Source organism: Ambystoma mexicanum, chromosome 5q (assembly GCF_040938575.1).
Source record: "Ambystoma mexicanum isolate Mex_15411 chromosome 5q, UKY_AmexF1_1, whole genome shotgun sequence".
NCBI lineage: Eukaryota > Metazoa > Chordata > Amphibia > Caudata > Ambystomatidae > Ambystoma > Ambystoma mexicanum.
Window position 1 is genome coordinate 85,796,907 of NC_090933.1, and position 26,410 is coordinate 85,823,316.

The 26,410-nt window shown below is 49.0% G+C and overlaps 1 protein-coding gene across 8 annotated transcripts in view; it reads right to left on the reverse strand.

Annotated features, from left to right (window-relative positions):
• Positions 1-26,410, reverse strand: part of PTPN3 (protein tyrosine phosphatase non-receptor type 3) — a 2,254,194-nt gene that overhangs the window by 411,979 nt on the left and 1,815,805 nt on the right. For all 8 annotated transcript variants that reach the window (XM_069620560.1, XM_069620561.1, XM_069620557.1 and 5 more), the window contains one exon: positions 8,865-8,955. In XM_069620560.1, the coding sequence (XP_069476661.1) occupies positions 8,865-8,955 (91 nt within the window). The remainder of the gene's footprint in view (positions 1-8,864; positions 8,956-26,410) is intronic.

A 26,410-nucleotide genomic window follows, 5' to 3' on the forward strand; every position in this document is an offset into this window, starting at 1 on the left:
ATAGAGAGGGAGACAGAGGGGGCGCTTCCTCTGTTCATGTTACCAGTGTTACAGTGCTCTTACCTGGTGGCCGGCCCAGCGAGGTATCCAGTGCAACATTGTTCTCGCATCTACACTGGCTTCTCTGATGCCGCGGCCCTCCAGTGGAATTCTGGCGCTGTTGAGACTTTTTGCTCTCTCAGCCGTTTCTCTGGATTTTCCCATGTCATGTTTTGCTGGCTTCTTTAACATCACTTCCCCATCTCCAGTCACTCGGTTTGGTCGATTGACTGGCGAGTGACTCGCCTGGGCTCAGGACTTCACACCTCAAAGACGTAGCTTCAAAAGCAGGTTGTGCAGCAGAGGAATATTTTTACCAGGGTAGTGCTGGGTGGGCCTGCTTCGAAGCATTCAGGCCTAGCCCCTTGTTATTATCTATTTATATTGCGCTAAAGCACGCAAGCATCAGAGCGGAGAACAAACACACACGGACAACAAGACAGGACAACCAATAAGATCAGCAGACGAGCACTGGGTTGCGATACAGGAATTACTCAAACAAACAGGTCTTCAGTTGCTTCTTGAACACTGAAAAATGTGACTCAAGACATAGGCTCTGGGAAGTGCATTTCATGCTATGGTAGCGCGGACAGCAAAAGAGCATCCGAGTCCTTTGGATTTTTTAGATCTAGGTACTGTTAAGAGTCCTTGGGTATTGGAACAGAGATGTCTGGAAGGAGTATAATACGTTAGATGTTTAAGATAGGAAGGAACATTCCCAAATGGTACTTATGTAGGCTATAGAGACATCCATGAAATGTTCTCTTGCGGATACAAGTAGCCACTGTAGGTCTCTTCTTGCTTGAGAAATGTGATCTCTTCTTGGGAGGTCTTGTATAATCCGAACCGCTTCGTTATGAACAATCAAGTTTAGATATGGTTACTCATGGCTGCATCAGGCCCCCGCTAAAATCCCCAATCACCTCATGACCAAGTCCAGGTCTGTCTCAACAGGGAAAGTTACTGTGCGCTCTCCTCCCTCCATATCAAATGCAGAGAGTTCCACGTGCAGACGGTCCGAATGGGCCAATAATCCAATGCTGTAAACTGGGTTGCACACGCATCCTGACCGGGCTGCTGGTGGCATGCAAATACGCCACCGATTCCAATACTAGTTACAGTCAACCAGGCTCTGAGACCTGATCTCTAAGACATTAGGGATCTGGCCGCCATGTGGCAACCAGTAGTTACATGACAGAGCTACTTAATTTCTGAGCAACCAAAATGCGTTATTAACGATGGGCCGGTTCAATCTTGCCACCAGCAAGAACTCCCTTTTCCTTTCTCCAATCAACAAATTCACTACCGAGGCCAAAGGCACTTGAAGGGCACTAGCAGTAAAACATAACTAACATCGATATGTTCTGTCCAATGAAGAATAGATCACCAAGACCAGGACAGAAAAAATTGCAAGTTACTCACAGTAGTGAGTAACGTACTCTTAGTCCCCTTTCCTCCAAACTGCATGGGCGTCCCTTCCTAGGGTTGGGAGATGGAACCTTTTTCACCAGAAAAACCTTCTTCCCTGTTAAATTTAGAGGCGCGTGGGGGTGAGGCCCTGGGAGCATGCGAAACCCTGACTCCACACACCAGCCCCACTCCTCAGTCCCCATTGACGCGTCGACTATATTTAACATTGCCTAATGACACCAGTATAATTAGGGGGAGGATGGAGGGAAGTATGGAGGAAATGGGACTAGGGCTAAGAGTATGTTAGTAACTACGATGAGTAACTTGTAATTATTCTTATGTCCCGTCCCCCTTCCTCCGTACAGCATGGGCGATTAAAACAATGTAGCTCCAGGGTGGATAGGAGACCCTCCTTAAGCAAACAAGTTCCTTATAACCGCCTATTCGAAGGCCACGTCTGACTTAGAGCCGGCGTCCAATCAGTAATGCTTACAAAAAGCCAAAGGGGTGGCCCAGGTGGCCGCCCTGCTAATTACTTGCCACGGAACCAGGCGCTGGAATGCTATGGCTCTGACCGAGTGAGCGTGCATGTTGGCTGGCAGCGGCCTGTGCTGAGACTCAAGGGCCTCTTTGATGGCTGCAACCATCCACTGTGCAATATAGGACTTGGATGCCCGATAACCGGGTCTGGAGACCATAAAGTTGACAAAAAGTGCGTCCGACTTGCGGAAGCCCTTGGTTCTCTCCAAATAGAATTTTAGAGCGTGTCTGAAATCCAGTCCTTGGGGTCAGCGAAGAATGTAGACAAGATTTTTTCCTTGTTTAGATTGAAAGCGGAGGGTACCTTAGGCAAGAACACCGGGTGAGTCTGCAGGACAATCTTATCCCTGTGAAAAGTGGTATAGTGTTCCGATGCCACCAGAGCCTGGATCTCGCTGACTCTGTGAGCAGAGGTGAGTCCTACTAGCAGAGCTGTCCAGCCTGATGTCTGTGGGCGCCATTGGTTCGAATGGTTTGTGTGCCAGGGCGCCCAAAATCACATTGAGGTCTCACACAGGGTGTGGTTTCTTGATTGGCGGGTAAAGTCTGAACAAACCCACCAGATGCTTGAATATTGAGTTGGAAGAGGAGAAGACCACCTCCTCCTCTGAATTTCTGTAGGCCCCTATGGCTGCCAGATAGGTGCGACACGTGTCCACCTTTACGCCTGAGTGCGTGAGGTGTGCTGAGAAGGAGAGCACATTGTCCAGCGTGCCCGTCAGGGGGTCGATCTCCTTAGAGTCCGCCCAGTGACAGAACCTGCTCCATTTACTCTTCTATTGGTTCCTGGTGGCCTTGCTCCTAGCGCCCTGGATGATATCCATGTTACCCTGTGATAGGCTCAGGTGCTTGAGGGTACATGCTGCAAGGGCTAACTTTTGAGGAGCGGGGTGGAGAACCTTGCCCCCCCCACCCTGCTGGGACAGGAGGTGTGCTGGACCCAGCGGAAGGTGAATGGGTGGTCTGTCCGTGAGGCTGAGCAATTCGGAGAACCACGGTCTCGCGGCCACCAAGGAGCTTTCAAGATGATACTGAGGTGACGAGCTTCCTTTATCTTGCGGAGTACCCTGAGGATCAGGGGTGTGGGAGGAAAAGCATAGGCTGTCATTCCTTCCCATTGAATCTGCAAAGCGTCGCCCAGGGAGCCGGGGCCCCGTCCCCGCCAAGACGCAAACCAATGGCACTTCCTGTTCTTCCACGAGGCAAATAGATCCACCTGAGGATGGCCCCAGGTGTTGAAGACCACCCGGCCGTTCAATTGCCACTCGTAATTGCCCACTCCCAGTCTGCTGACCCCGTCTGCTTCCAAGTTGGCCTCCACCGGGAGGTAGACGCCTGTGAGGTAGATGTTTTCCAGGGCCCATTCCCACATGCTGATTGCTAGGTTGCACAGCAGAGGAGACCTGGTACCCCCCATGCTTGTTGACATAGTACATGCTGGTGGAGTTGTCGGTCTGGATCAGGACGCTCCTGTACCCAATGAGTGTAAGGAAGGCTCTGAGGGATAGCCAGTTGGCCCTGAGCTCCAGCCAGTTGATATGTGACTCCTGCTCCTGCCGGGTCCAGACTCTGTGGATGCTATGGCTGTTCAGAGTGGCTCCCCAGCCTTCCAAGCAGAAGTCTGTAGTAATGGTGACCTGCGGGGCCGGTGGCTGGAAGGGCTTGCCCCTCCACAGGTTGCAGTCCCTGGACCACCACGTGAGGTCCGAGTGGAGAGAAGGCGGTATGCTGACCAGCTCCGCTTGGGAGCCCTTCTCCCGATTCCATGAGGCTGCGAAGTGCAGCTGTAATTGCGTCGCGGCCAGAAGGACCGTTGCCATGATACCCAGTAAGTGTTGATACCACCAAGCTGAGGTCACTGCCCTGGTAAGGAAGTGCGTTGTGTCCGTAATCTTGTCCTCAGAGGAAAATGCCTTCTCGGAGCACATGTCCCAGATGAGGCCCATGAAGGTGAGGCTCTGCGTGGGCTGCAGCTGAGACTTCTTGAGGTTGATAGTAAACCCCAGGTCGTGGAGCATGTTCATAAGTGCAGAGGAAGTGTGGGCAACTCCCTCTGGGGATCTCGCCCTGACAAGCCAGTCATCCAGGTACGGGTAGACATGGTGGCCCTGGGCCCTGAGGAGGGCTGCCACTGCATTCATGAGTCTGGTGAATACCATGGGAGCTGGGTTGAGGACAAAGGGTAGCACCTTGTACTGGAAATGACAGCCCATGATCCTGAAGCGTAGGAAGGAGCAATGAGGCTGCCAAATCGGGACGTCCTTCAGATCCAGGGAGCACATCCAGTCTCCCCTGTTTAGTGTCTTTGCAATGAGTGCTGGCGTAACCATCTTGAATTCTGAAGAGGGAGGGAGAGGTTGAGGGTGGATAGGTCCAACACAACTCTCAGACCAGCCTAGTTCTTCTTCTGTATGGCAAAAATCCTGGAATAGAAGCCTAATCCTCTCTGGGAGGCTGGTACTTCTTCCACTGCCTGGCTCTCGACGAGCGACTGGATCTCTGCCAACAGAGTTGCCGTCCCAATCTGTGGGAGGGGAGGAGGGAGAGTGAGAAGAAGAGGGAGGTATCGGTAGGCGGTACCCCATGGATACTACAGATAGGATCTAGGTGTACGCAAAGTTCTGGTGCTAGAAATGCACGCGGGAGGCAAGCCTGTAACCCACTGGAGACACGTGGACCCGAAAGGACGCTTCATGCCTTTTTTCCTTCTTAGGCTGCCGCTGAGGAGGGGGACTGGAAGAAGCCCTTGCTCTCTCCACCCCTTTTTGTTGTTTGCGCCAGTGTTGACTCGATGAGCGGTCAGGTTGTCTCGACCTCCATTCCTCGAATCCCCAGAACCCGCCGAATGCCCGCCACTTTTCGGAGCGTTGATGCGACTGGTTGTACGCCTTGGGCGTGGCCTTGGTCAGGATAAACATTTTGCAGTCTGTGAGCTGTTATTTTTATCTAATTTCTCATTGGTGGTAGAGTGAAAGAGGTCACTACCCTCGAACGGGAAGTCCAATATGCGATACTGGACGTCAGGGTTAAACTTAGTAGCCCGAAGCCAGGCCATCCTTCTCATGTCCGTGGCGTTGCAAATGGGCCGGCCAGAGGTATCGATGTGGGCCACAGTGGGCTCCATGATGTCCTGTGCTACCAGCCTGACTTCTCCCAGACCCGCCTTGAAGCATGCCTGGCTCTGCACCAGAAGTTCCGGGATGAATGCCGCTATTTCCCACCAAAGCTTCTGGTTAGCGGCTGCTAGCATGGCATCCGCATTGGCTTGATGCAGGTGCAGGGAGGCGGAGTACAGTTTCTTCCTGTACGCCTCCAAGATCTTATCCTTGCCTAGCAGCAAGAAGGATGAGGTGGCGCAGAACGACTAAGGGTTAGAGTAGAGCGACACTGCACCGATCAAGAACAGTGCAGTTCAGGGTACGCCGACAACATGAGTGTATCCCCCTCCATCTGTCTATACTTGGCATCGAGGTGCCGATTGACAGGTTGGGCTGAGTGTGGCTTGAGCCACCCCTTCTTGGCCAGTGCCACAACGTCCTTCTGCATCGGGATCCCCGTCTTGGTAGGGGATCTTAGGGTGAGGACTTCTGCCAAGACCCCCTCCTCAGGCTGCTCTACCTTAAACCTGTAATCCTGTCGTGGAAGGCCTTTGCTGACGACAGCGTATCTGAGTACTCCTCCTCGTCCGTGTCTCCCAGAGTGTGGAGGGGTGCTGGGCGCCGCGGGCTGCAGCGTGGAGACTGGCAGCGGAGGCTGGTGCGGGACCGCCTGAGCTGTGGGAAGCAGGGGAGCCGGAATCAAAGGAGCCGGCAGGGGTTGCGCTGGGGCCTCTGGTGCCAGAGCCATGGGAGGAATGACTATGGGCGTGTCATGATGCCTACCTCCAAGGAGCCAGGTCCGACCCAGCAACCCCAGAGGCAGGCATCATTTCCCCCAGGGAAGTGCCAGTGGGCCCAAGCTGGGGCCCTTTGGTCACAGTCCTGGCGCCCTAGGCGCCAAGCTCATGTTGGACCCCTGTCCTGGCGCCTTAGGCGCCAGGCTCATAAAGCTAGACATGTGTTCAAGTGTTTTAATGTGCACTTACCTGATGCAGACCATGCTGCTACATCCAGGCCCTCTTGAGGCCTGAATGGAACTACTTTACCTGTGGGACTACTTTCCACCTGTGTGTGGTCGGGGAAGGATACATACCTGATCGGTGGAAGGATACATACCTGGAACTTCTTCCAAAGCTATTTAAACCACGCCCGATCAGCAACTCACGCTTCGCGTTGTTCTGCTCCTCGCAGCTGGACGCTCACCGTGTCAGCTCCTGCATCTGGACTTCAGCCACCCCTGTCAGCATCCTGGGTCACCTGCAAAGGGAGATAAGAGAGAATTGGAGAGAGATATAAGACCTTACCTGCTAAGACATCACACCGACGATCCTGAAAGGGAAGACATTATTTTTAAAAGCATTACGCTTCGATCGCTGCAGCGCTGCATTTCACTCACCTTTCCTGGGCACCTCCATCTTCAGCAGCGATCATCCGGATCCGCAGCCACTTCCCAGAGCCTAGAGAGAAAAAGACAAGAACACAAGGTGAGAGAAGGAAGGGAATAGGAAAATCTCAGTTTCCTTCTAAGACTTACCTGTTGGGTCATTCCCATTTCATTTCGGGTCCTGCCGCTTCCTGGCATTCCGGACCCCGGCACCTTTGGGGAAAAAAGACAAAGACATTGAATGAGCGAATGCAAAGACATTACCCGAACGCTCATCCAGAACTTACCTATCATTTATTGGAACTGCACGTTTCACTTCGGGTCGGCGCCATATCTCCGGCATTCCGAACCCCGGCCCATAAGGGGAAAAAGACATAAGCATTAGCGCTTGCTGCAATAAGACAATGAACATTATTATTAAGCTTGAACTTTTGAACTTGCAACAGAACTCTTACAGCTCCTTACCTGAATAGTCAAGCTTATTTGAACTTCCATCAAACCTCAATCCAGTGAAGTAACTGGGTTTCAACGCGCCCCTGCATCAGAAGCAGGATGGAGAACTCATCCTTTCAGACCCTAAGGTGAGACTTCACGGGGAATCGTGGAAGGGTATCGTGGAGGGTTGGAAGGGAGTGGGAGGCTTGAGCATTATTCAGTCAGTAGGTAATACTCCCTTTTCACGCACAGGGGAATATTCCTACGAGCCAGAGAAGCCAGAGTAGAGGGGCCCTACCTGTCCATCTTCAGAGTCCTGCGCTTCACCATTGAAGAAGCATCAGCACTCGAAGCCAGACCTGCGCCTCCGTGGGAATCAGGTGAGCGTGACAGGGCGCCGATGGAGTGACCGGAGGGAGCAAGTCCCTGACAGCATCCCGTAGGGTAGCTCCCATCTGGGGGGGTTTCGCTCAGTGCCAAAAACCTTTAGAAGAACCGGTCTTCGGAGGCGCAAGAGGCAGGAGATATTGACAGAGTGGCTGGGGGCTGCTGGGGCCAGAGCGCACTCTGCCTCAGTAGCAGGGGAAACCTGCCCTGCGTTGCTGATGGATAAACTGTAGGCCACGTACCTGGTTGACACCAGTCCCACCTTGAAACTCGTTCAACTGCCTGCTCTGTTCTAGGAACGGCATCGGACGAGCAGCCATGTTGTCTAGCACGGCTGCCATTTTGTCGAGCTGCGTGCCACGTGCCAAAGTCGTGGTGCACGTCTCCCTGGGCCCAGCCTCCTCCAAGACTCTTGGTGGTGGAGAATGAGGCCAACCCGGCAGCCTAGGTCTAGGACTGGAAGGCGTATTGCCCTCGGCATTGTCGCTAGTAGTTCTGCGTGCAGGCGCCCTCTCGGACATAGAGCCGGTAATAGGGTGTTGCTTCTCAGGTGTAAACCCAGTAAAAGAACCTTGCGGTCCCTCTGCAATGATTCCGGAAGGATCTTATGACCCCTCGGCCGTGAGGCCGGTAGCTGGACTAGCCTCGGTGCGTGGGCTGTTACAAGAACCCGAGAGGTTCCTCGCGCTTGGGCGTTTCCTCGGGAAGGAGTCGCCCTTACGGGGTGCGATGGAAAATAGCGGCCCTCCTTTGGGCCTCGATCTCTGTTTGACAAACTTATTCAAGTCCTCTGGAGGCAGCCCTTTGAAGAGCTCCCCTCCACCTAGCAAGCCTGTTCTTCAGTGCGCGTGGAGTCAGTGCATCGCACATGGTACAGCCTTCACAACTGAGGTCAAGACCAATGCAGCGGAGGCAAAGAGCGTGGGGGGTCAGACGTAGGAAAGAGCTCCTTGCAGGCTGGACACCCGATGAAGTCGACATGAGCTGGGGGCGGAGTGTGACACCGGAGGACCAAGTACCTGGATGACAAATCAAGACAAACAGATAGAAGAATCCGGGGAAGAGCACGTGGAATTACATGGCAAGGTCAAACCCAGGAGCACTGGTGAAAATGGGCCTGTTCCTGTCGACGCGGAAAAGGGGACTGAGGAATGGCACTTGTGAGCAGAGTCAGGGTAAAGCATGCTCCCAGGGCCACACCCCCACGCGCCTCTAAATATAAAGGGGTAGAAGGTATTTCTGGTGAAAAAGGTTCCGTCTCCCGTCCCTAGGAAGGGACGTCCATGCAGTATGGAGTAAAGGGTACGGGACGTGAGAGTAAGGGGAGGTAATGCAAATAACTGGGAAATACATGGTACATTTACATACTTTATTGGGAGATCAGCTTAATTGACTAGATCAACAAAACCCTTGATCAAATTGTAAAACCCAAATTAGAATCCAGGTATTCAGGTTTCAAAGTCGACATTTAGCCACCAAACCACAACTCGTGCTCTTCATTCTCGTACACAGGCACAGTACCAATAAGCAGAACAGAAGACCACCAGAAAAAAGAATATCTAAAAACTTACATGGGAGAACATCTTTGTATCGGTTTTTGTCCATATTTGGTCCGGACTTGGCACACGTAATGGCCAACCCTGGTTTCTTTCTATACAGTTGCTGCAAAACACAAGTTAAAGAAAAACAGGATTAGCCCCAATTACATAGGCAGAACAGCAGCAGTGCAGCGGTTGTCACAACATCATGAAGCTGAAAACCACACCCATCAGTATATTTAGGTAAAAAGGAGATATACTTTTCAATGATATTTTCATGGTGCTACAGCATTCTAGCGATTTCACGAAGTTCCACAATTAAGTTGTGTTACAAAATAAGGCAGTGACTTAGTAAACACAATCATGCAAACTGGTTTTGCAGGGACACATTCTGCTGTGCACGGACATTTCAACGGGTACATATTAAAATGAGACATCACAATGTTTGCTGTGTAAAAACTCAAACACCATCCAAAGGTCACTTTTGAAAGAAGTCGAGAAAGTTCACACGTAACTGGCTTTTGAGAAATGAAATTAGTAAAAGATTACCACCGCATAGCTGTCCCACAATGCACCAGTATCAGAGTATGTCAAAGTAAATCAACAGGAAAAGTGATGCAACTCACAGAACACTAATAGGTTCCACAGGACTTCCATTTGCTTCCCTGTTAGATTTGGCTGCTTATCCTACGAGGGCACATCAGCTAAGGGCACTAAACAAAGACTTGGCTGTGTATAGAGTAACAAGATATATTTGGTCCCAGGGGCAGGTTAGAATGGGTTGGCACACTTTTGGAGTGCAGGATCCAGAAAGATGATGCTGTGGAAAGTCCTCAGATGTAGTTCATTTTTTTTCTTGCCATTTTGATTTTCTCTACACAGATCTCTTTTTTTTTCCATCCACACAAATCACAAGAAAAAAATCACTACATTCATGAGAGAATATATTTTGTTTGGAGTAGGCTCAGGCAAATATTCGAGTGTTCCCTGAATCACTTAAATTATCACAGTTGTTGACACATTTCTCAAACTTTTTAGAGGTTCAGGTACAGTGATAGGCAATAAAGAGGCCCTGCTTTTGTAGGTTATTAGTAATCTCTGGAAAACCTGCAGAGAAGGAAGGGAGATTTCCTGGCTGGAAGGAGCATTTATAATGTGCTTCAACAGAGAGGAACTTAATTATTTTCACAGATAAAGAAAGATTTAGAGAGGATAATTTATTTGGAGGAAGGAAGGTATGAGGATATTCTGCAGAGGCAAAAACCATAAGAAAATGTAAATATAGTATTCTTTGCTATCAATACATTTCTTGCGATGATTCCCAAACCGGAAATTCTATTTTATTTTTAACATTTTTATAAGCATTTTTCTTCCATAGGGTGTCCTTCACTTTGTTAATCCCTGAAACAGGAAGTGGCACTAGAGCAAAAAAGTAGGTACATTCTGCAGATCCATTACAAGGGCCAAGATGCACAGTGACATGTGAGCATCATAACCCAAAGTTACCCACCGCTAGTGTGTCATCAGAATGGGTTTTTAGTGCTAATCATGCTACTGTCTCCCAACGCATGACCGGGTTCTCTGGGGCTCATATAGAACTAACAATCATCAAAGTGAATGAGTAACACAGCAGTGCTTGCACAAGACCTTTACCGGGATACTGCAAGTAAGCCCATCTTGTAATGAGGGGTGTTTGGACAAGACATGGACCCTGTACTCTGTGACTAGAGAGGCAGCCACACCTCAATTATGGCACCCAAGGAGGCAGAAATGCATTTCAAAGGTTGCTGTTGGATTCTTGGTCTGGCGGAATTTCGCTGGCATTTTGGGCCGGATTGCCAATATAGGCAGGATCAGAATGACCTTCAAATAAAAAGAGATCTGGTTTTTATTCATTGTCAGTAGAAGAAGTCTTACATTGTTGGCCAAAATACCCATGTTAAATACATTTGCCAATTTGTTTTTAGCACTTGTGCAGATCTGCTCCGAGGTGCTACTTAATCTGAATTACTATTATTACCTACACATTGTATTCAATGCATGGAACTTGGGAAGATGAAGGGCTGAGTTAACATTATCAGGGAATCAAACCTATGTCGCCCGGCATCACCCTATTCACAAGTAGAGTGGGAAAGATTATACTTCCATTTCTAGAGGATTTCACAGGACCACTATTATTGTTTTAGGAAAAGTCTTCCAATGCTCTGCCCGTTAGGAAAAAACCTGCCTCTATGGCTACTTTTTCACAGCACATTAAGTTATAGCATCCCCTTTCATGGATAACACTGATGAATACTCTGCCAGAACTGATATTATTCCTAAGGCGAACCCCCTGGAGGATTTGGTCGTTGAAGCGCCTTTTTGTCCCCCTGGTGAACAGATTTTCCGCTCTAGCAAACCTTGCTTCACCAATACAGAAAGGTATAAAGAAAGGGAAAATGAAGCCCCTAAGTACGGAGAGGAAGAGATTGGTCACTGAAAGGACTTCTAAGAAACCAAGGTCACAGGGCTTGAACCATGACAAGGGGGAAGAGTAAAACCTAATTTTAACTGCCAGGGTTTGCAACCGGAGTTACTGGAGGCGTTCAGCTCTCTAAAAGACCTGCAGTCTGAGTGTGTTTCTAAGTCACTTGTTGCTGAATTTCAGAAACGTAATGATAACCTATCAGCATTGACGTCTAAATGGAAACAGTTAAAGGAAAGGCCCCTCTAGCAGTAACCAAAAGCTCCCTGTTTTTATAGGCTCGTCAGGTGCTACAGGTGACCCTCCTATGGTAAAAAGGAGCGAGTCAACAGCAAGATAGTAATGCTGTTCCTGGCCTTGTTAGGTTAGATGCCCAGTACTTGCCAACTCGAGCCAGACGAGAAGGGAACCCAGTGCACTTGGTTGGTCACTTCCAATTACAGAAATTGACAGACAAGTGGCCCACCATCCTCCATCTATGTTGGCTGGTATTTTACCTAAGGAAAGGTACCCCCGCTCTAACCAAAATGAAGGAGAAGATTGGCAATGTGGCAAAGGTCCATCATAAGGTGTACCCTCAGTCACAATGTATATATAATGTGCCGAGATTTACACAGGGAGCCTATGAGGTACAGGACTCCCTAATTAACTAATGCATCCATTGTATTAGATCCGTTAAAGGGTGTGCATCTGCTATTAGGGAAGATATTGCCAGATGTGTTCATCTAAAGGCACCAAATTGTGCTAGGGAATGTATTCATATTTTCCTTTTTTATCAGGGACATAGCTGAAGGGCTCTTATTGATTGACCTTAGCAACTACCCATATGACAGATCCAAAATAGTTTTGAGAGCCTACCCCCATGGCAAATAGCCACAACAACTTCTAACGGTTGGTATTGGGGCACTCGTCTACCCAGAGGCTTAAAAGCACTGCTTTGCAAACAACCCTGGTTTAAGAATAGGATCCAGAGTGGTGGTCTTAAACTGGCTTCACAGCCAGGTCCCTAGACCTGAGGTGCCCCAATATAGGGAATAGCAATGGGCTAGAGGGAGTGGATTGACTACCTTGTACTGCTAGCAACGGAACGCCTGACCAGTGTTGTAAAATGCTGTCAAGGAACATTGCTGGCCTGATGAAAAATGTTGAAGATCCAGGTTGGTGCAAAGGGAACATCAGGTCCTGAACTTCCAAGGGACATGGGCAACTGCTCCTGTGGAATTTCAGGGCTATCAATCGTACCAGATCATGGCCCAGCAGGGCCATAGAGGTAGACCCAGGGTGGGTTGTTAACCTTGATTGACCACCTCCCTTAACTGGGGTGTTGCCAACCGGTTGACAATCACCCAACTTGCAACATCTTGAGGTTTATACTACTAAGGGCCATTGCATTATATTATTTAACATGCCCTCTGACCTCTGGCTACAATAAATAAAATCTATGAACTTGTAATTTCACACGAAGCGCCTGATTTGCCAAGGATTCACGTCATTATAGCTGGGGATTTGAATCTCAAATTCAAGCCTTTTAGAGAGTTGGAAGGGATGTGGGAGGACCAGGATGAGGCTTTTGTTATCCCATCCTTGGTGGCTCACTATTCAAGGAAATCTCACTGTTATGTTTTGGACACAGCACGTGTCTTAAGCCTCCTTGAGGTGAGAGCTTGTAATGGTCGGCTTCCCAATGATCAATAAGTATACTGAAGCAAACAGCTCTAGCCTGATTGATTATATTCTGGCGTCTGCCTGTGAGTGGCCTGCTGTCAGACTGAGATTATTGAACGCAGTGAGTGTCACCACAACACACTGGTCATCTTCCTCACTTATCTCTGGAATACTCCACTCATGAGGGATGTTTGCCTCACCACTTGTGTGATTAGGGCGACTAGGCATGACCGAAGAACGATAAAATGGGCAAAAGTAATTCGAGTCAGATCTAAAAGCTAATATTTATATGGCTGCCCAATTTCGGGCATCTAGACAATTTCTGAGGAGGGGATTCTGGAGACTGAAAGAATTTGATAAACTGCTCAATGTTATTAACCAGTATGTCACTCGCCCTAGATCTGCTGTGAAAAAATATGCTCTTATCGTATGGTGCGGATTGTAGACAAGCTAAACAGCGGATCTCTGCTTCCCTAGATTCTGGCCCTCCGTTAGACAAATATCTCCTTCGCTCTTGTAGAGTATTGTTAGTGCCAAGAAGAGATACTATGTTGAGGCTAAATGGGATAGTCTTATGAAAGCTCACACAAGGAAGGACTGTTTTCTTTGGAAAGTCGGTTACTGATGCAGAGGTGAAGGGTGGTGTGGCTCTGTAGAATAGCCTTACGCTCGAAGAATGGCACACCCATTTTTCTGACTTATATGGGGTTGGTGGTGGTCTTGAACTGCGTGGCTGTGGGGGGATTATTGCTTTGACTCCAAGAAGTAACAGAGGATATCCTTTGTGAAAAAAGTGGTAAAGCTCCTGGCCCTGATCGATTGGCGATCAAATTATTCAAGTATGAACTGTGTGCGTGGCACCCAGTCCTTTTGAAGCTTTCGAACGCCTGCGTTAGCACCAATACGGTCCCCGAGTCATGGCGATCAGCCAAAATTATACCGATATATAAAAAAGGGGGAAGGAATACTATGGCGACCTTTCGTCTGATCTTCCTGCTTGACAGTACTGGGAAAACACTTGTTTGTTTGTTTATTTATTTATATGGCGCACCGGACCAGAAGGTATGAGGGCGCAAGCATTAAAGGTATATTCTCAACTTAGTTACAGTACTGTACATTATTTACATTATTATACAAGGGCGCAGTGAGTAGAAGCAGTTACAAGGAGACAGAGTAAAATTACGACAGAGTTACAGGTTGAATCATTTTGTAGTAGTTGCAGGGTGTCATTTATTGGTGTTTGTTCTTAAGTCACTAGATGTAGTTACGCCTAAATTGGTGGTAGGTTTGAGGTGCTCTGACGGAGGGTGGTAGTGTGTTCCAGTGTTGAGCTGCTTTCACCTGGAAGCTGTTGCCGCACATTTTCGTTCGCTTGAATCTGGGAACAGCGAGCAAGTTAGCATTGCTATTTCTTGTGTGTCTGTTGGGCGTGTATCTAGTTATTCTGTCTGTTAGATAACGGGGAGCTGCATTGTTAAGGCATTTGTGGGTGAGGGAGGCTACACCTTAAGCAGGATTTTGTCCGAGGTAGTGAGCCAGTTGTGAGTTCTCCTAGTATTCGAGATGTGTTCTCTTTTAGGGAAGCTAAGTGCTGCTCTGAGAGCATTGTTCTGTAGGATCTGAATTTTATTGGTGACCTGTTTGTTGGCGCCTACATAGAGGGAGTTACAATAGTCCAGTTTAGATAGTATGAGAGCTCTGGCTAGAGTAATGCAGCTTTGGGTGGAGAGGAAGGGTTTGGCCGAACGTATAAGCTTGCATGTGAAGGCTGTAGTGGATGCCATGGAGCGGACTTGTTTATGGAAGGAGAGGGTGGAATCGAGGTAGATGCCAAGGGTTTTCACTTCCTTAGCTACCTTTATGGGGTTGCCGTCTATGGTGAAGCTGGAGTAGTTGAGGTCCAGTTTGTTTAGGTTTGTGGCTGATTACAGGATGATGAGTTCGTTCTTGTCATCATTCAGGCATAGACTATGGGAGGCCATCCATGCCTGGATGATGAGGTACACCCTGTTCACCAAGGCCAAATCCGTGTTGTAATCTCCCGTCAACGGGATGAGGATTTGGGTATCATCAGCATAGTTAGTGTAGGTGATACCCAAACCGTCGAGATCATCAAACAGGGGCTTAGTGAACACGTTGTACAGTGTGGGGGAGACACATGACCCCTGGGGGACCCCACATGTGATGGGAATGTGGTCAGCAGAGGCCGTGGTGGAGAAGACGCGTATGGATCTGTTGCTTAGGAATGATGTGATCCAGCCAATCGCTACTTGGGAAAAGTGGGCAGTCGAGTCCAAGTGGCTACAAAGGATTTTATGATCAACAAGATCAAAGGCTGTCGAGAGGTCTAAGAGCAGCAATAAGGCAGTTTTCCCATTATCTCTCAGAGTGTCAATTTGGGCCTTGAGGTCAATGAGTGCAGTTTCTGTGCCGTGTTGGGGTCTAAATCCTGATTGCCGGGCTCCTAGGAGGTGGTTTTGTTCAAGGAATTTTTGAATTTGTAGGTAGGCCGTCTTGTCGAGGATTTTTAGTAGGAAGGGGATGGTGGTGATGGGTCTGTAGTTAGTGGGTACGGCTGGGTCAAGTGTGGGTTTTTTTTAGTAGGGGGAGGACCCAGGATTCTTTGAGGTTGTTGGAGATAGTACCAGAAGAGAAGGAGGCGTTGATGAGTTTGGTGATGAATGGAGATAGGTCTCTGGCTGCGTCTTTGATAATTTGAGGTGGGCATAGGTCACCTTGGCAGTTGGATGGTTTGAGGCCGAGTATGATTTTTTCCACTTCTAGCGTGGAGACTTTGTAAAAAGCTCAGCGTTAGTGGTGCAATGGCATCTAGGGCTAGGCGCATGCTGTTGTTGTAACTTTCAACCAGATGGTGGGGGTTGGAATTGGCAGGGAGTTGGTTCAGTGTAGGTAGAATGAGAGGGATGAGTTTTTCCACAGTTATATTTTTCTTGCTTCTGGTCGGGATGGCTGAGGCTAGGGAGTTGTTAGCGATAGGGCTGGACGCTTCAAGTATGAAGGAGAGGAGGTGGTGGTGGTCTGACTAAGGTTGCGGGGTGATGGCAGTGATGGAGATCACGCAGTTGTGGTCTGCTATCCAGTCAAGAGTTCTCCCTTTGTTATGAGTGGGCTTGTACACTCTTGGGGTGAAGCCTAATTCTGATAGTGAGTAATTAATGGCTGACGCTTGGGTGTCTTTAGGGTCATTGTAGCCAAAGTTAAAGTCTCCTAAGAGAAGGCATTGAGAGATATTTTTTAAGTTGTTAGAGTGGATGGAGTTAAGGTCTTCCTAAAGGAGCCTAGGGGTTCTGGGGGTCTGTATAGTAGGTGGATGGTGATGGTTTGGGAGTTGGTGGTGGGGAGTTTGGCTGTGAGCAATTCACAAGATGAGTAGTGATCGGTGGTGTCAGGTTTCAGGTTGAGGTGGGTTTTGGCGATTATAGCAAGGCCACCGCCTCTAGAATCAGTTCTGTCTGCTCGGAGGATGGAGAAATTCTCAGGGATGGCTAGCGCAAGGGCTGAGCCAGCTGCTGCATGAAGCCAGGTCTCAGAGATGGCTAAGAAGGGAGTAGTTTCTTACCTGTAACTCCATTTCTCCAGCATTGGTATCTTTCATGGATTCACATGCTTAGAATATTCCCCGTCGTCAGACTGGGAACCCTCGGTACACATATATATAGTCATTTCCAATAGGAAAAACTTCTGCCCTATCCCCGTCTGCGTCCTCTACGGGGCCGCCCACGTACGCCCCGTTGGACGTGATGGTATATAAGCCCCGCCCCCGCGGGTCCCTTCAGATTTCGACCCCTCCAAGATAACGGGGGGAAAACTTGCTTACATACCAATCTTCCACATTGCAGTCCGGGGAGGCCGGAGGGCGCATGTGAATCCATGAAAGATACCAATGCTGGAGAAATGGAGTTACAGGTAAGAAACTACTCCCTTCTCCAGCATTGGATCTTTCATGGATTCACATGCTTAGAATAGATTGTAAAGCAGTAACATCAAGAAGGAGGTGAGAGTGCAATGTAACTTACATTCGTAGAGACACCCCCAAACACTACCGTTTACACCATGTATGTAAGCAACAACTTATTATACTGATACGAAACGGATTTTCGCCATACAATGCTATGTCATATGACTCAGTATGCACCCCTTGCGCACATATCTACCCAACCACTTATGTTTAGGTCAATAAACTATGCACATTCATGTATACACTCTGAAAAACCAGCTGAGGCCAAATAATAATAGGCAGCATTCTACTTGCAACTTTGGCTTACCTCATTGAAAAAGGTGGCGAAGCACTGCCCTTCCCATTTGTACCTCATCCGCGTGCTGCTTTTCCAGGCAGTAGTGGCGCGTAAACGTGTGCGGAACAGACCATGCCGCCGCCTGGCAGATGTCCGTCAGCGGAATTCCTGCCCATAGAGCCACGGAGGAAGATGTCGATCTCGTGGAATGGGCTCTGGGACGATGTAGTAGAGGTCTCCCAGCCTTGGAATGACACAGGGTAATCGCCGAGGAGACCCAGCGAGCCAGACCTTGTTTGGAGATAGCCTTACCCCTAGCCGAGGGGCCGTAGGCGACGAATAGCTGTCTGGTGGTTCTGATATCTTGCGTTTTTTGTAGGTAAAATTTTAGTGCCCTTTTGACGTCCAGAGTGTGAAGAGCCTTCTCCGCCGTCGACGAAGGAGATGCAAAGAAAGTAGGGAGTACCAGGGTCGAGTGCTTATGATAGACCGACGGTACTTTTGGGATGAATGAAGGGTTAGTTGATAAAATAACTTTGTCCTTAAAGAACCTCAGATATGGAGGGTCTATGACCAGTGCCTGTAGTTCCGACATTCTTCTAGCCGAAGTGATGGCAACTAGGAACGCGAGTTTCCAAGATAGAAATTGTAGAGATGAAGAGGACATTGGCTCAAAGGGAGGCTTCATTAAGGCAGCTAGAACCGTGTTCAGACTCCACGACGGTGGGAACCGTTTTTCCGGAGGGAAGGTTCTAAACAGACCCTTCATGAAATGCTTCACTAGCCTGTCACTGAATAGTGGAGGGGACTGTCTTCTTCTGGTAAATCTCGAAACAGCCGCCAGGTGTACTTTGATTGACGATGATGACAGTCCGCTTTCCGCAAGATGAAGAAGATACGGGAGGATTTGCTCCGGAGTTACTTCCAAAGGTTGTATATTCTGTTGTGTTTGACACCATATACAGAACCTTTTCCATTAGCTTACATATGATTTGTTAGTGGACGGGGCTCTGGCCGCCTGCAGAATCCTTCGGCAATCAGTCGAGACTTTTAGGTTCCCGAACTCCGAGAAGTCAGGAGCCATGCAGTTAAGTTCAGGCTGTCCGGATTGTGGTGCCACACGGTCCCCTCGTCCCTGGACAGGAGGTTCGGTACTTTCCTGAATGGTATCGGCTGATCCAGCGACAGATGAAGGAGGTCTGAGAACCATGGTTGCCTCGGCCAGCGCGGGGCCACTAGGATGACCCGGCAATTGTACCTGTGGATCCCCTGGATCGTCCTCCGTATGAGGGGAAATGGAGGGAAGGCGTAGAGGAACTTGCCTGTCCACGGAAACGAGAACGCTTCCCCCAGGGAGTCTGTTTGGGGCCATCTGCTCGCGAACTGAGCACATTTCCGGTTTCTTTCCGTGGCGAAGAGATCGATCGACGGGGTCCCCCATCTTTCGAAGATTTCCCCGAGTTGAGTGGAGTCCAGCTCCCACTCGTGTATTTGTGACATAGTCCTGCTCAGGGAATCCGCCTGTAAGTTCTTCGCTCCCGGTAGGTGGTATGCCACTAGGGAGATGTGGTGTTTTAAAGCCCAATGCCAGATCTTTTGAGCTTCCTTCGAGAGGGTCCTGGATCTGGTGCCACCCTGTTTTATCAGGTAGAACATAGCTGTCGTATTGTCCGTGAGCACTCTTACTTTTGACCCCTTGATGTGTGGGAGGAAAGATTTCAGGGCCCATCTCACCGCCCTTAGCTCCAGGACGTTGATATGTAGGCGAGAATCGGTCGACGACCACCTGCCTTGGGTTTGGTGACGTGACATGTGTGCTCCCCAGCCCGACAGAGAGGCGTCTGTAATGATGGTGTTCTGAAATTCCGGCTCCTGCAAGGGGACTCCTCTGTCCAGGTTGCGCGCCACTTTCCACCATCGGATGGCTTTGATAACTCGTTCGTCGTCGACTATTATCTTGTCCGACCAGCGGCCTGTGGCCTGCTTCCATCTGTCTGATAGGAACTCCTGTAGAGGTCTCATGAACAACCGGCAGTTCGCGACTAGGTGGATGCACGATGCCATGGAGCCGAGGAGAGCCGCATATTTTCTTACTGACAACCTTCTCTGTAAACGAAGTTGGCTTGTCAGGTGTTTGATTTTCAACAACCTTTCCAGGGATGGTTTCACTAGTCCCGTGTGGGTGTCGAATTGAGCACCTAGGAACTTCAAGCTCTTCGAGGGCTTTAGTGAAGACTTTTCGTAGTTCACTGCAAATCCCAGACGCTGTAGCAGTCGCAAGGTGGTCAATAGGTTGTCGTTGGTCGACGCTGGGGAGGATCCCCTCACGAGCCAGTCGTCGAGGTACGGGTAAACGTGATGCCCTTCCTTCCGCAGCCAGGCTGCTACGGGTGCTAGGCACTTTGTAAAGGTTCTTGGGGAGGACTTCAGGCCGAAAGGGAGCACAGTAAATTGGTAGTGTGTTTGGCCGACTAGGAACCTCAGGAACCTCCTGTGGTGAGTGCGCACCGGAATGTGAAAATACGCATCTTGGAGGTCCAGAGACGCTAGGAAATCGTTCTTTTGGACCGATCTGATTACCTCCTGTAGAGTAAGCATCTTGAACTTTTGACTCAGCAGGGTTTTGTTGAGGTCCCGTAGGTCGAGGATGGGGCGCCACTTCCCGTTTGGTTTCTTTACTACGAAGCAGCGTGAGTAAACCCCTAAGCCTCTCTGTGAAGCAGGGACTAACTCGATGGCGCCTTTTTTTAGCATGAGCGCAACCTCTCGACGCAAGACGCTTAGGTGTGGTTGAGACAGGCGTATCGGTGGACGTCTTGGAGGTCTGGATTTGAATCTTAGGGAATGTCCCAGTCTCACCGTGTCCAGAACCCACCGATCTGTCGTAATTGACTCCCATTCCTCGACGCAACTTGACACTCTCCCTCCTAGAACGTCATTGTTGATCTTTTTGTTTTCCCGTCGACGACGAGTAGGTGGGACGTCTCTTAGAGGCCTGGAAATTTCTGCGTCGGGTCGAGGACTGTGAGGCGCGTCTATAGCCTTGGGACGGATATGAAGACCTCCCGAATGCTCTATCCCTGGATCCCGCAAATCGTGCGTTTCCCGTAGCTCCTCTAAAGGGGCGAAAGGAACGAAAGGGCTTACCGCTTTGGAGAGAGCCCAGCGAGCGCGCCGTCTCAGAGTCCTCCTTCATTCCTTTCAAGGCCTCATCCACCTTTTCGCCAAACAGGTGGTCACCTTCGAAAGGCATGTCGACGACCTTATATTGCACCTCGGGTCTAAAGTTGGTGCACTTGAGCCAGGCCTGGCGTCGTAGAACCACTCCATTGTTAATTTGTTTGAACCCCGAGTCTGCCAGGTCCACCGCTATATTGATAGCATGGTTCGAGGCTTCTTCTCCTTCACGAACCAGGGACATAGCTGATTTTCTGTGTTCTTCGGGGAGGTGGTCCAAAATGGGTGCCAGTCTGTGCCACATCTCCCTGTCATACCTGGCCATGATTGCCAGGGAGTTCGCTGCTTTCACTGTTGACGCTCCCACTGACAGGATCTTCTTACCGAAAGCGTCTTGGCGTCTAGCTTCGGAGTCCGGCGGGGTAGAGCACTTATGCTGGGCCTTTGCCTTTCTCGTCGCCGCCGCCGATACCACCGAGTCAGGCGTGGGTTGCGCAGAGAGGCATTTTGGCGTCGAATCTGGAACTTTACATTTTTTCTCTACGCGGCCTTTGACCGCAGGTTCCGAGAATGGATGCCGCATGGTTTGGACGCCCTCTTTCCATACGTGGTCCAGTATCGGAATCGAAAAAACGGAACGCCTATTCTTGCCCATGTGGTCAAAGAGGAAGCAGTCCTTCTTTTCTTCTTGTTGGGTCAAACCGAACTCCTTGCAGGCTTTTTCCATCATGGAATGGAAGGCCCCTATGTCATCCGGTGGAGATGGGTGAATGGGACTTTTCGGAGGATCCACCTCCACATCCGAAACCCATGACGGGTCTCTCGACGGCGAGAGGGAGATATCAGAAGCTGACCCCTGTTCAGAGAGGGAGTCCGAGAGCTCACCTTCTTCCTGGACTGTTGGCGCAGTTGGGCCCACGGCCGATCTAGTCGGGCGGTGTGAAGGTCCGGGCTCGTCGACGAGGGGAGTCGTCGGAACAGGCGGGAGCCTTTCGTCCAGGGACTTCAAGAGCGAGTGTAAGGAGGAAAGTACCTCCATGGAGAGAGTAGCCTGGGCGTTTGGAGGCTGGGTGAAAACTTGAGAGCAGGTTGCACCAGAAGGAAATCTGGGCCGTAGCCCCAGGTCTTCCGGGCTCACTATTCTGAAGCCGTCGTCTTCTTTGGAGGCGATCGAAACTGGCTGTTCTTGTAGCAGTGTGTCGGGTAGCCCCATGTCGAACGTTTCTGGCCTCCAGGCCTGGAACTCCGTCGACGAGGGAATCGTCGTCGACGATGAGCCCGTTTGAAAGGCGGGGGACTGTAACGGAGTGGGCACTTGGATCGTCGCCGTCGTCGTCGTCGACGACGGAGGGCCTGCAGGTGGCTTAGGCGGTCCCGCCTTCGCGGAGCTCTCCCTGTGTTTATCCGCCTCTCTACTCGTAGCTGATCTTTTCTGATCGCTCGAGGAGGATTTTGGCCTGTCCTTGTCTTTCTTCGACGAAGAAGAAGAGGAAGATGATTTCTTCGTCGATTCTTTCGATGAGGCCTTAGAGGAATGACTTCGAGGCACGTCCTTCCCCGTAGGTCGTGATTTTTTGGCCGGAGGTTCCGACGGATGTGAGCGTCGGGAGGCTTCTGATGTTTTCGCTGAGGCGATACTGCGCACCGATCCTACCTCCGACTGAGGGTACGCTCCAGCGCCGTCGTTCAGCCACGAGACCAGTCGCCGATTCCGGTCCTTCAGGGTTTTTTGGGAAAACCCCTTGCAGATATCACATTGGTCCGCCGAGTGGTGGGGGTGAAGGCAGTAGATGCAGTCAAGATGGCCATCCCCTTCATAAACCTTCTTTAGACCGCACGTGGCATACGGGCGGAAAAGAGGCTTACCCGACATTATTGCCAGACTAACTAACAAAACTCGTAGGAGTTGGAAGCGGACCAAACAGACCAACTCGCAGGAGTTAGAAACAATCGATAAGTATTTGAAGAAAATACACGAGGAGATCCCACTATCTTTGGAGACGGTTGAAATCTGAAGGGACCCGCGGGGGCGGGGCTTATATACCATCACGTCCAACGGGGCGTACGTGGGCGGCCCCGTAGAGGACGCAGACGGGGATAGGGCAGAAGTTTTTCCTATTGGAAATGACTATATATATATGTGTACCGAGGGTTCCCAGTCTGACGACGGGGAATATTCTAAGCATGTGAATCCATGAAAGATCCAATGCTGGAGAAGTCTAATTCTTCCATTAGGATGAGGTCTGCTATGTCTGTCGGGTGGGCTACTACAGATCTCGCATTGATTAAAGCCCCTCTTATGGGTTTATTGGCATGTTTATTCGTAGTAGGTGTAGAGGTTGATGATCGGGACTTATGTTTGAACGTTATATTGGTTTGGGTGGGCTTAGGTAGGTTAGTGCCTTTGTTGGAGGGGATAGCCAGGATGTATGGCTGGGGCCAGTTAGATGGTTTGGTATGGGTAATATCCCTAGCTCTGGGCTCATATTTTGGGGAGTCTGGCGCATAGTTTGGAGTTTCTAGCAGAGAGGTTGCACAGTGTAGAGAGGTGCATGGTGAGTGGTGTGGTGGTAACCATGCTGGTCAGGCCCGGGGGGGAGGGGGAGGTGGCAAGGGTGGGGGGGGGTTGAGGTGACTAGTTGCGTGGATAAGGTGGATGATGACTCTCAGCAGTACTGAGTATATACCCGGTAGGTACATTTTAGTGGGAGGAGGTGCGAACAGTGGGCATGTGTCTAGTATCTGAGTCGTAGGGGTGTGAGGAGTCGCCTTGGATTGCATAAATTAGGTGTGGCGGGGCTTCAGATGAGTATGAGAGTCATAAAGTATCTAATGTCGCACTGGATTATGTTGACTAATTGGGGCCAGGGTTCACCTAAGTTTAGAAATCAGATAGACAGCTAAGACACACTAAGTTGCAGTGACTTAGTGGGCCAGGGATTCACCTAGATTCAAAAGTCAAGTGGGCAGCTAAAACACATTAGAATTGCATTGACTAAGGGGGCAGAGATTCACCTAGATTCAAAGGTCAAGTAGGCAGCTAAAACACATTAGAATTGCATTGACTAAGGGGGCAGAGATTCACCTAGATTCAAAAGTCAAGTAGGCAGCTAAAACACATTGGATTGCATTGATAACTTGTGAAAGTTATCCTAAACAATGCAGTCGGGAGCTGAGGATAACAAGATCATTCACCCTCTGCAAGCAGGGTTCCAACATGATAAATCAGCAAATTATCCGTGTTTCCCTTTGCACCTGCTTGTGCAGAAATATACTATCTTGATGAAGGCAAAATTGTATGTTGTATATGTTGACCTTAGAACGACGTTCAACGCAGTTCCAAGGGATCTGCTTTAGCAGGTCCTTAACAAAAGGAAAATGCCCCATCCGCTTATAAATATTGTGCGTTCCCTATACTCATCAAACAAGGCAGTGGTGTGATATGGGCAACGAGGTTAGACTACAGAACCATTTAGTGTCTCTAAGGGGATGGGGAAGGGGAAGGGATGTGTCCTTGCTACACTTCTGTTTAGTATCTATCTAAGGCAGTGATATCAGTCCTGATGACTGGATGCTTGGACCAATCTAAAATGGGTAAGGACAATTATCCTGCATGTTTTTCTGCAGGCCACGCTGTCCTTTTGTCAACCTCTCCCCACGGCTTGAGGGTCACATTAGCTGTGTTTTTGAAGAAATGTGCAGATTTAAGACTGTCATTAAATGTTGCTAACATTAAATCTATGGCCTTTAAGCTGAAATGTGCAAAACAGCAAGTTTTAGAGGTCCGGGTAGGGGAAAGTAGGTTGGAGCAGGGATCCTCGTATAATTACTCAGGGATCCAATTCCAAGAGAACAGCCAATGGACCTCCCAACTTAACAAATCCTCTGTTACACCAGAAAAGTATAGTGGGGCCGTGAAGGCTTTCTTCAAAAGGCATGGAAGGGGTGCTCTTGCTTCTGCCCTTAACTATATAAAAAAACAAGCATGTACCTGTTCATTGTTCGGGGCTGAGATGAACAACTTACTTACCCCTGGTAACTTTCTTTCGACTGCATGTTTCTCCCATGTACTCCTCATCACTTATCTCCTATATCTAGCTTCAGCTGCTTTGGAAAAATGTTTTCGGCAGAGGACACTGTGAGTCGATGCGGTTGACTCGATGTTCCATGAGGTGCTACGTATCGAGGGTTACGTCATTGAAGGTATATATGGAATGTGCAGCGCCCTTTAGCTTCAGTTCTGTTCTTCTGTGTTTTTCTTGCAGCAGAACTACCAGCAATAATGAGGTTTAGACCATACCAGACTCAGAAGGAGCGTGAAGTGTAAATCAAAGAAATTCTACTGCAGGATTGGCTGGGAGGGCCGATAAGGAATACGTGGGAGGAACATCCAGTTGAAAGAACATTACCAGGGGTAAGTAACTTGTTCTTCGAATGGATTGTCTGCGCCCATGTATTCTTCATCTATGATCGACTCCCAAAGCAGTATTAGTTTTAGCAGAGCAGAGGGAGTATGAATTTTGCAATCAAAGGTTGTTATGAAATGAATTAAGGCTACTTATCAGTTTCCCTGCTTAAAAAACGGCCAAAATGATATTCTCCGAAGCTTTTTGCCATGCTTTCTTAGTAGTTAACCTTATGAAATCCTTCCAGAGGGTGGCTCCTTGAGGCACTTTAGAATGAACATAATTTCCTTCATGGCTACTAATGCATTCTAAGTATGTGCATCTGCTTCTTTGTGTGAACTCTCCTTTCATGGTTTTCTCCAAGGATATAGTGGCACAAATAGACTCCCTTTCTCCTACAGTGGTCTCTGAATTCTATCCATCTGAAAAGACACACCTACCAGAGTTTTCCCTTTTTTGCATCCATCTAAGGCAGCAAAGACATTTCAGTGATTTGACCCTAGACAGGTGCTAATGTCCAAGGTCTCCAGATCCAATGTGCACAGGGTCAAAGGCCAACCTTCTTGGTCTTGCTGGTCTGTGTAAGTGAATGGTCATTTCATAACAGACCATCACTAGGTGGGGTTTCAAGTGCATACAAATCTGTTACAAACTGGCAGACAAGGAAGTCCAGGTGATTAGAGCCCATGTATCCATAGTTTAAGCAAAGAGGTTTGCTTGCTTTGCAAAGCAGCGTTGCTCTCTTAGACATGTCCAGCTGTCACTGGGGCTTCTTTAGAGGTGGTTACAAAGCACTGATCTGCAGTCTATGGCAGAGAAGGCCAGTTTTAGTTGGTCCATCTGATCTTGCAATAGTTTCTGGAATAATTTAAGGGTTGTTTACAATATCCCACCTTCTTGTGTAGTGCACAGCTACGGGAAATTTCTTTTAAAAAGATGAGGAATCCATAGAAGGAAGATATTGCCGTGGATCACCCCCATCGACCTTGGCAATGAAGCCCAACATAGTCATAAGTGTCAACCCCAATGTTCTGACACAATTTTCACACAGGAGTATGTGAAACCTGTGATTCTTGGGTGGTCTGGTGTCTCTCAAGAAGGCCCTTGTCAAAAATAAGAGTGGCATCAAAATACTGGCTGTGGTAAGAGATCAAGATTACAAGAAAGAGGATGACGACTGAAGATCAACCTGCATATTTTCAGGAATAAGTTCCAAAATGACCACCTATGCATTTATAACCTTTGTGACCTAAAACATGTGACAGTCAAAATCAGATGGGATGATGCAAGGAGTAATGGCCTTCGGGTCCTTAAATCAATGGGAAAAACTGAAGCAAGGCAGAGGGTCTCCCTAACAATTAGCATATAATTTGGGGCATAGACAAATCATGATTCGCTGCTCAATCAGCATTGATTATCGGCAGCTAGAGGAAGAGGAAATGCTGGGCTGTATCAAGTCGCAGACACAACCGATGAACCTGGAAATAAATAAATAAATCTCTGCATGCGCCAGACATCACCAGTAAACTCTACTGCTTCTTGACAGCTTCTGATACAACTACGAGCCTTGGCGAATGCTTCGAGAACGGCTTACCAACTGACAGAGCGAAG